At 38.0% G+C, this 11,322-nt stretch overlaps 1 protein-coding gene across 4 annotated transcripts in view; it reads right to left on the bottom strand.

Moving 5' to 3' along the window:
- The window catches only part of Robo1 (roundabout guidance receptor 1), a 423,922-nt gene that overhangs the window by 11,919 nt on the left and 400,681 nt on the right, over nucleotides 1-11,322 (bottom strand). For all 4 annotated transcript variants that reach the window (XM_023724107.1, XM_023724108.1, XM_004639080.2 and 1 more), the window contains one exon: nucleotides 8,157-8,309. In XM_023724107.1, the coding sequence (XP_023579875.1) occupies nucleotides 8,157-8,309 (153 nt within the window). The remainder of the gene's footprint in view (nucleotides 1-8,156; nucleotides 8,310-11,322) is intronic.

Genomic DNA, 11,322 nt, shown 5'->3' with positions numbered 1-11,322 from the left:
ATGTAAAGATTTAAACTTGAATCTTGTGTCTACAACATCTTGTGCCTATCTACTTCCATTTACAAATCTCCAACACGGGTTATTTGCATAATATAAAGTTTGAATACTTTATAGATCATTCAAACATTATATATGCAAATAAAGCATACAGCCTTCGATTTTGTTTTTAGTACTGAGAATGCAACCAGGGGCTCTCTACCACTGATAAACATCCCCAGGATTTTTTATTTATTTTAAGAAACATTTCTCCGAGACACTAAATATTGTGGAGGAAAAAGTTGGTAGAAACCTTAAGGACACAGACATAGGTAGAGAGTTTATGAACAAAAATCAAACTGCATGGGGGAAATACTTCAAAGGACCAACAATTGGGATCTCATCTTTTTGAAAAGTTTCTGAACATCAAAAGCAATCACCAACAGAGTAGAAAAAAAAAACCCATGAATTGGGAAAAACTATAGCAGACTGCCCTTCAGACAAAGGAATATAAAGAACTGAAAAAAGTCAGGCCTCTAAAATTCAAAGACTCAATCCAAAAATGAGCATCTGAGATGAGTATACACCTCACAAATGAAAAGATACAAATGTCAAATAAGTCTATTAAAAATATTCAATATCATTGGTCATCCAGAGATGCAAATTAAAACAATACTAAGATTCACAAACAAGGGCTACTGTCAAGAAGTCAATCAATAATGAATGCTGGAGAAGCTGTGGGGGGAAAAGACTGTGGCTTCCACAGCTGGTGAAAGTGCAACCTGACACAACCAATCAGTATGGAGACTCCCTAAAAACTCGGAGTGAAGCTTCCATTCCACTGGAGGTCCCATTCAAGCCAGCTATCCATCTCCTAGGTACTTTTCCAAAAGAACTTAAATCATAATACCACAGCAATATATGTGCACCCATGTTTTTAGCAGCACAATTTGTCATAGCTAAATCTTGGAAACAACCCAGATGCCTATCAACTGAGGAATGGATAAAAATCATGGTATTTTTACACAATGCAGCATTACTAACAACAACAACAACAACAACAACAACAAAACCCAACAACATAAATTTGAGGCCTTTGTTAATAAATGGATGCAACTAGAGCCCATACTCATAAGTGAAATAAATCAGACCAACATTTGTGAACATATTGTCTCATTAGTAGCAGAACATGAAGGAGTAAATGAAATATGAAAGGTACACTAGACACTGTGAAAGGGAAAGAATATGTTCAATGGGAAGTAAAAACTTGGATGAGGAGAAGGACAAAGGAAAGAAGGGAAAAATATATATGCAAGATTATTTGGATAACTGTACTGTCAATCTCTGCTGGTCTTTTGAAAGGAGCAGTTCATGCTTGAATTTTGTTTTCTTTTTATTCTTATTTTTCTTTTTAATTTCTTACAACACTTTTGCTGTTGTGTTGTTTTAATTAATTTTACAGGTTTATATTTGGTAACCTAAACAACTAATTTGAAGATCATACCATGCAATACAGCAACCACTTTTGAATTCCTATTATTTTGTTGACTGAAACTTTGTACCATTTTTTTAAAAAATGTATTTAGTACAGGGTCTACAGGTCTCACTACACAGATGGGACTTGTAGTGACCCTCCTGTTTTCAGCCTACCAAGCACTGGGATTACAGGCGCAGGCCACCATGCCCAATTTCAACTGCAGTCTCAGCACACCCCCAGGAGTGGGAGCGGCATAAAACACTGCATCTGCCTAAGCAGGTGTTTTAATCTGCTGAGCTATCTGGCTGTCCCTGTATCATTTCTAATTCCTGCCTGCTTTTCTGTCTGTCTGTCTGTCTGTCTGTCTGTCTGTCTGTCTGTCTGTCTTTCACTATTCTGTATACTTTAAAAATAATATAAAAGAAAAGAAAGAAAGCATTGGTCTGAAATGCCCAGGCCTGGCCTCACACTTGTATCTAGGTGTTAGCTCACCAAGTAGCTAGTATGGCAGGTCCATGCCGTGCACCAGCCTGCACGTCTCACACTCTTATCAACATGAATCAAGTGCTACTTTCCCACAGCTATGGAAGTATGTCCACTTCCGGATAAATATCAACAGTTCTTTCCACAAGTTTTGTGTGATGCTTCATGCTATATCCTTATTATTTAGATAATATCTACACAATGACATTTAGGCTTTTCCAGGTATTTTGGATCATCAATAAAGGTCCACTGACTATCATTTATATACACCATCATGAGAAAGTCTTCATAACTATTGTGGCTTGAAGAATCTTACTCTGATGGCAAATTAAAGATCCTAAAAGTTATGTTTTAATGTAGGATTTCTCATTCTAATTTTTTTAATGAATGAACTCTTTTTGTCTTCAAGATAGACTTTTTAAAATATATATTATATTCCAAAGCCAAGGCATGAAGACCTGGGCTTTTAAAGAAGGAAGTCTGAGCTTCCATCTACTATCACCTGTCTCACTTAGGATCCCATTATCAAAGGTGACTTAAGTTTTATTTGCATTTATTTGTTGCTGGGTTTTGTGGCTACCCATGTTTTACTGTCATATACTGGAAGTAGCTTCAACACATTAGTGAATACAACCTCTCTGGAATAATCAGCAGCATTAATTTCTCAAACCTCAAGTAGTCTGTCTTGCCACTTAGATTGTTAGTGTCATCCGTGCCTACATTTGTTCCTTTGTTCACTATTTCAATGCACTTTTCAAAAACAGTACTTAGAAACCAGTACTCTGTGGGAAGTTCTGCTTTACCTATTACTGCTGAAAGTAAACCAAAAGGGTTGAAAGGGGGCTGGGGAGAGGGCTCAGTGGAATAAGTGCTTCCCTGGCAAGCGCAAGGGCCTGAGTTCAATCCCTGGTTCCGAAAAAAAAAAAAAAAAAAAAAAAAAAGGTTGAAAATAAACTGTAAAATGCACCCTACAGAGCAGAGATCCAAACCAGAGCAGTTTCAAATGCAGATCGACAAGGAGAAGGTCCTGTGTTTGATTCCTAGTAGCAAAAAAGAGAGACAAATGCAGAATCTGTGACTGATACTAACTGAATAAAATCCTGACTGAGAGAATACCCAGAGGCAGCAAGAGTCCCTGGCTATAGGCTCATTTCTTCATTATTTGCCTGCTTATAAACATGAACTCTATTGCAATCACAGGTTATCAGGAAAGGGGGTGACTGCTACTATCACCAAGTCCCTAGGTGCCTGAATGTACCAGACATCAAAGCTGATGACTGCCACTATCCCAATATCATGCAGTTTTGGAAATACAGGCCAGGCATTTAATGCAATGCTGGTTATAACAGGGTTCAATGAAATCCTCCATTCTTTTTTTTTTTTTTTTTTTTTTTGTGGAACCTGGGATTGAACTCAGGACCTTGCGTGTGCCAGGGAAGTGCTTATTCCACTGAGCCATCTCCCCGACGCCTGAAGTCATGCATTCTTGAATGATACTTCAAGAATTCTAACTTCATTATAAAATTGCCAGTATATCTCACTGATAATTAGAGAGAAATGGTGGCAAGTACATTCTATACTACATTGCATAAGGTGATTATGAAGTCAGGCCAGGAGTTAGAGCAATTCTTTATTTTGTGTGCTGATAACTTGGTAGTGATAAGTAACACTATCACCCAATTCATGCCGCAAGTGGTTCAAGTTATACTTGACAACTGGGATTAAGGACCCTTCTACATATATACAGAGAGAGTCATTCTGATTTTTTTTAAATACAATCACTTCAACACTTACTCCTTCAATGACTCTTTAAATAGCAAATTATATTGAATGTAAGATAAAGCAAGAAGATGCACAAGCAGACACTTCTGCTAGCAGACCATGAACTCGCTATAGAGATCTAGCCCTATTTGCTTAACTGCTTAAAGTCCCAAGTCCTTGTAATTAATGATAAGCCAAGTCAGAATAATATCATTCCAGAGAGGGTAGTAAATTTATAATTTATGAAAAGTAGGGTTGGAGAAATAACATAGATTTTGTACTTAAATCAAGTGTGTAAATGTGCTGCAAAGACTGAAGAGGAGTTGGAAGAGTCCATCAGAAAGTCCTAGAAATGCACTTGTGCTTCGCTGTAACTCGATCATACTTTCACTAATAAATATTCATATATTTTAATCCTATCTTCCATCTGGGTTAAACTTAAAAGCGGCAAATATGAAATAAATAAATAATGAGCTCCTGCCTTCAGTGTGACTCCGGTAAGCAGTGCGGTGCTCTGCGGCAAGCGTGTCCTGCTTGCTTAAGAAGCACCGCCGTGCGGGGCAAGCCAAGCCAGCGCCAGCCACGCATCTGACAGGAGCCTGTGCGCCCAAATCCAAAGCTGAAAGTCAAATCCCCAGCACCCTGGGATAGAAGTGCCCCTGGAGGGTTTGTTCTGAATGATTTCTTTCTCTCTCTCACTCTCTTTCTTTCTTTTTTTGTATTTTAGGGAAGATTCTACAGGGTGTTTAGGGTCTCACTCCTAGATCAGACTCATAGTGATTTTCCTGTTTACAGCTTTCCAAGCGCTGGGCTTCAGGAGTGCGCCATCACGCCCAGTCTCAATTGCTGTCTCAGTGCGCCCCTGAGGTGGGACCGGCATGGTGGGCCCGGGGATCGAACCCCTGGCCCCTGTGCCTGCTTGTAGGTGCTTTAATCTGCTGAGCTATTTGGCCAGCCCTGGGAGGGGTTTGTTAAAATTTATTTATTTAGGTATGTATTTGTTCATTTATTTATTTGGTACAAATTCTCACTGCACAGCTAGGACTCGTAGTGATCCTCCTATCTCAGCCTCCCCAGCCATGCGATTACAGGCATGTACTACCATACCTGGTTTCTGGGGTTCTGGGACTGGCATAGCATACGGTACTGGGGATCCAACTCGGGTCCCCGTGCTTGCCAGGCAGGTGCTTATACTGCCAAACTATCTCCTCAGCCCTGCGCTTGGAGTTTTTTAAAGCGACAGTTACATTGAAATAGGCTCCTAACATGGGCTCTAATCCAGCACGACTAGCACTTTATTAGAAGAGGAGGTGTAGGATGCAATGCACTCATAGACCATGTGAAGACACAGGGAGAAAAAGGACACCGACAAGCCCAAAGAAAGAAGCCTCGGAAGCAATTCATCTCCCTGACACCTGGACCTTGGACAGCTAGCATCCAGATCTGTGAGGAAATCAGTTCTGTTGTTTAAGGTTCTTAGTCTTCTGAGCTTGTTAAATATCATGCCTGGCACCTAACACAGGAGTTAACGGATAGAGTTCCTCACACATCACTCTTCATTTGTACAGATAGAGCTATTCTATTCATGTTTTTAAAGTTTATAAAATTCTAGCATGGGATTTCACAATTTGACCAAAGTTTACGAAGCAACGGTATTATAGACTCGAGACTGATATGCCATCCTTAGGACTTAGGTGAGATGATTAGTCTATAGACAATAATCCATTCATCCATCAGAGTCAATGCAGCGCTCTCAAAAAAGAAAAGCCCACAAACCTCTTCTTGCCTTAGTGATGTTTAATTCACATTTTATCCAGTGATAGCTCTTTAAATTCTCTTTCATTCTTTTATTTTTACAAAATATTCCTCTTCCTTTCTACTTTTTATAAACTTCAAAAAACTACACCATAGGAATCTTAGAAAATAGATTCTGAGAAAAATTTTTTTGTTTTGATGTCAATGGTAGGATCCCAGGGGATGGGAGTTCTATCCAGAACCCCAGCCACACCGGGGTGCCAGCCCTGCTCTTGGGGTGCACTGAAATGGCAATTGAGACTGGGCCTGGTGGTGTATGCCTGTAATCCCAGCTCTTGGGAGGCTGTAAACAGGTGGATCACCATGAGTGCAATCTAGTAGTGAGACCCTGAACACCCCATAGACCCTTTTCTAAACTACAAAAAAAAAAAAAAAAAAAAAAAAAGGTAGGATCCCAAGTCCCTTTAAAACAGATGTAGAAAATAAAGAAAAGATGCATCTCATTTATTTGGTCCATTTAAGATACATCCGTATTTCTCTGACTTTTATGAACCAATACGTATTATGGAGTATGTGTAAAATAATATACTTCTAATTCTTTTCTTTTGTGGAATAACAGTAGAGTTACATTCAAGAACTAGTAGTAAAATTTACAGATGTGCAGATAGTTATCAAAAAGTTCAGACAAAGTTGAAGCTATAATTTAAAAAGAGTTTTACTCATTTTTCCATTTTCACTTATTTTTGTGACTTAAACTGTGAGCTTCTGATTGCATCAAGACTGTCACAATTTTGCACGACCACTTTGTGAAATGAGCAGCCAGAAACCTAAAAAAGTATTTCATATTAATTGTTCGGCTTTATGCATATTTCAACATACATCTTTAATATTCCTGAAATTAAACAGAGAATTAACTCAGGCGCTGCATCACTCAACTTTATAGTTACTACTGGAGGATTTGTGAGTTTATATATACTTATTAAGCATACTAAAATGAGGACTCCCGAATGCCAAAAAATAAATGTAGATAACAATTTTCAAACACAGCATTCTTCATGACTGTGATGCTGTGTTCTCCAGCTTGGCATGTTTACATTACCGAGAGCGTTTCTAGACGGCACTGCACAACGCCAGCCTCCCCTCCAAACACGTATAAATATGAAGTGGGAAGAGCTACCCGGAGCTGGAGGCCAGATTTCCCCTGATGTATTCAATTTAAATGTGTTTACATCGAGTCTTGGTGTGTAGCCAGTTTTCTAGTAAGGAGCACTCGTCTAGATAATAAAAATTGATAAAACAGCTATAAAACTTGTAAAATGCCATGACGGGGGTCCCATAAATGTACAATGGCCAGCAGGGTTTGGGATTTACACCTAGTGTTTGTCCGTTCGCAGAGACATATTCACACAAAGCCACTGGAATAACCCTTCACAATCAAGATAATATTCTGACAGCTCAGTGTCACCGACAAGAGTCCTGGGCAGGAGCCAGGAGGCCCAGGTGCGCTGTGCTATGCCAGTATTTAATGTAGTCTAATATCAGATAGATGTTAGCGAGAGAAAATACTCAGAATAAAGTACAGATAATAGCACGGACAGCCACTCATTTCAAAATTACTCGTGCTCATCATGCTGTGAGCTTTGTATTAAATTTTTCTGTCAAGTGGCAGGAATCACAGGGAGAAGTACCCCCAGAAAACCCTCCCTGTAACCTTGGATAAAGATCTATAAGATTAGGCTTTCATATGATAATGGCAAATGATGCCCTTTTTGGAAAAAGTACTGACTGGTAATAAAAGTCCTACGCAGAAGCTGCTTTCCTGGGACGAGGAGGTGGGGAATGGACGCACAACACTTCCTCCGTCCGCTTAGCACATTTAGAAAACTTGACAAGATGGGTGAGTCTGAGAGAATTACGTGAATTTCCAAAGCCCGTGGGCTTGTTTTATAAAACGAGAAGGTGGTGCTTTAATAAACGCTGGGCCACCTGAGGCATTTTCATTAAAGGCTCTCTCTAGACAGCACCGCAGGGTTTGCATTACCTTCGGCTTCCCAGGAGAACGCCCGAGTTCCCTGTTCAGGAAAAGCCAACGCCGCGTGTGAAGCATGAAGCAAGACAGTCCGCTTTGCCCTCTGCTACACAGGGTGTCTGCGATGCCACTAAGGTTTGTATTCATATTCAGATAAGGTTATTCTCTTTAGTTTAATGATCATCTTGTAAAAAAATAAAATGAAAAACAAAACTGAGATACTTTGTAGGATTTACCAGTGACTCTGACAGAGATGAATCCTGTGTCATTACTTCAGCGATGGTTGTGCTCATCTGTGCGAAACTATACAATGAACTTCCCAGACTCTGAAAGCTGCACACTGATTTAGTTTCTTTTCTTTCCTTTTTTTTTTTTTTTCCGGAACCTGGGATTGAACTCAGGCCCTTGCGCTTGCCAGGGAAGCGCTTATTCTACTGAGCCATCTCCTCGCCCCCTGATTTAGTGTCTTAAAGAATCAGCTTATCAAATGACAGAAACACCTGGAATTGCTTGAGAAGGTACAGAAGTTACGTCACCCTGGTAGATAACACGAAGCTGACACATAATGAACATTCAACAAAATTTCTAGTATCAGTGAACACATTTGCTGGTCCTAAGGAGGCAAGGAAGACAAGCCAGACCCGTAGACGTGTGCACCGGCTTCAAGGGACTCACCCTCTGGGTAGGCCTCTCGGCGCAGGTGTCCCGGCTGGTGTTTTTGTTTCTTGGCTGGTCGGGCTTTCTGCACCACTGCGGCGCTCATGCTGCTATCTGTAGATACAGGACTTGTGGGCCGAGGGCACTGAGCCGCGTGGAAGTGTCGTCGGCCTGAGGAGACAAAGCGGGCCAGGCTCAGCAAAAGCGAAACATAAAAGCTAGAAACACTGCTAGTTTCAGAAAGCACTTAGCTAAAGTCTACCAAATAAAAGACTTGTTTGCACTCTCTAGCCATTGGAGAAAATGGTGTAAAATCATTGTCAGGCATTTTCTTTCTCAGTTTTCTTTTGCTTTTTTTTTTTTTTTTTGGTGGAACCGGGGATTGAATTCAGTCCCTTGTGCTTGCCAGGCAAGCCCTTATTCTACTAAGCCATCTCCCCAGCCCCCTCTGTTTTCTTTATCCATACTACTTTTAATCTATTAAGGTTCATGGTAACTATTTGCTAAGGGAAACATCTGTATTATTTTCACAAGTAGTCTCAAGAAATGTTATTGTTAAACACAAGTATTAATTATATCTTTGCATAACATATTCAATGTTTATTTCTCTCTAAAAATGAAAAGCCAGACAGACTCCTTATGAAATTCATGTCTTAAGAATGAACCATAATTATTAAACCTCTGTTTTAATTAAATATGCATCCATGGTAGTTTCTGAGGGCAGAATCCTAATATTTTAGTATTACAATTCCAGGGATTTCCTTTTAGGTAGTCGGAAATTGATCTTGTTTACATACTTAGGGCAGGTAAAATTATAGCCACTTTCCATCTCAAGATATCTGTGAACTTTCTCTATTTTTTTATTTTAAAGAGAACAAACAATAAAAGCAATACCACAGTTCAGAACAACATAGCAGGAGAGTAACAATGGCTCACTGCATATTGTTATCTTCAAGTAGCTGCTTGGATTACACAATGCATGCATGAAAAATTGACCAAACAGTGTAAGTAGACACGTTTCTTTTTAATGAACTTATAGAAATTGGTAATATGACTATTTTTAACTATTATATGGATTCATTTTACACTTATATATTTATTTTCATATGTATATTCATTAATTTATTTATTTCCCTTTTCCCCTTTCCCTCATCCCAGTTTCTCCTTCCTGAAATTTTATCCTTAAAGTGATCCTACCAAGCCTTCTGCACTCTCGTGGTGGCCTAAGGCTGTATTTGCTTGTTTATATTTGGAGAAACGCTAGTCCCAGGTACCCTGGTAGTTCCATTTACTGATCCGATATGGTGCATTTCGATGCTCTCAAGTTCTCTGGCTCTCTCAGTGGATGATGTATTGCCACAAGCACAGCATTCTTATTCTATAATAGCAATGGCATTATTGACCCTGTATTGACCTTCATTGTGTTGGTGTCTAGAAATTCCAGTCACAAATCCAGAACTTTCTAGGGCGTCAGGAAAAAAAAAAGAGAAAGAAAACAGCAATTGGACCTAAACAGCATAGTTTTTGACTATGCACAGGAGCAGCTATATAAAATATAGTGAAATCAACATTTTTAACAATGCTAACCGAAGCATATTAAATAATGGATGCTAATGCAGCCAAGTGAGAAGCGCTGCGATTGGGTCGTTCATTTGCATTAACTGTGAGTCACATGATGCGCAGCATCGTTTCCTAAAAAGAACATGGTAATAGGCAGAGGCCAGTGCATGTTTAGTTCATTATAATTACAAGCCAAACAAAAGCCAGAAGCGCCACTAAATTATAATACAATAAAATATTAAACTAAATACTCTTTAGCTATGATGGAGCCTATTACAATTAAGGTTACATATCCATGAAAACAGAGAATTAAGGCTGAGATGGGACCCATTATTCATCCCACTGTGCGAGGCCTTCCATTGTTCCTACACTTCGAGGCATACGAACCTTCACAGATGAACTTTCAGTATTACTTCTATATTCACTGATTTAATGAACTGAAACACACGATTAATATAATCGGAAAGTAGTGAATTGCAATGTTTAATTTCATGCATTTATGTTTTTAGATTGAAGGTTAAAAAATAAGAGAAAGCGAGTTTACAAAAAGTTAGATTATATTTATTTATTAAGAAAGATAATTAGGTTTCCATATTTTACTAAATTCAGGAGCTACTGGGGGAAAAAGATATTTGGCTGAAGTTCATAAAACATAGACCTGATCAAATAACCATACTTTCTATAATAATGAGATTCTGGATAAATAATTTATAGAGATGACTTTGTGATGTGAATAAAATTTTCTCTGAATATATTTTGTGCCGATAAAAATAAAAACTAATATAATGTCCTAAAAATTTAGAAAACTACCTAGTTATAGTTAATAAACTATGAAAAACAAATTTAAAAAACACCAATTTTGATCTGTTGCGATGGCCTTTTTCTCTTTTGCTTTTCTTCTTTCTTTCTGACTATATTTTTTTTTTACTCCACTATCTCTATTTTCTTAGGTTGCAGAAATACACACACACACACACACACACACACACACACACACACAGAGTAGATGAATATGTTTATGTTTTTGCATATAATCATTCTGCCCAAATGAAAGTCATAAGGTAAATATGCTTTAAATTTAAATCACTTTATTTCTCATACTATTTGCTTTTCTGTGGGTAAAAATATAAGACTAGACATATATTCATTAATATATATGGAGTAATTAAAATACATCCACAAATCACTTATTTTGTTGTTTCAAAATATTTAATACATTTGTGAATTTGATTTATACTTTTGTACTATCAATTTGCTTCTTTATGCTAAGAATCATCTTGATTTACGTCTTGTACTGTGTATTTTGAAGATAACATCACACAGGCATGTTAACAACTGCTGTCCTCTTATATTGATTTATTCTTTATTTTTAATGAACATATAAAAATAGTCAAATAAGTACACATTAGAAATGATACAGAGTATCACTAAAAGTTATAGGAATTCAACAATGGTTTTTATATGACATACTGTTTTCTTCAAATTCTTCAAATTATCAGATATAAGCTTATAAAATTGGTTGAAAAATCATTAAAAACTGAAAAGGAGAAAAAAGTAACCATTAACTGCTTGCAACAGACCAACAGAGACTAACAGCATGATCAACCAAGCTATCACATATATA

The sequence above is a fragment of the Octodon degus genome, unplaced genomic scaffold, assembly GCF_000260255.1.
Source record: "Octodon degus isolate 3935 unplaced genomic scaffold, OctDeg1.0 scaffold00106, whole genome shotgun sequence".
Taxonomy (NCBI): domain Eukaryota; kingdom Metazoa; phylum Chordata; class Mammalia; order Rodentia; family Octodontidae; genus Octodon; species Octodon degus.
Note: the sequence above shows the minus strand (reverse complement) of the source record. Positions and strands in the feature narration are given on the sequence as shown.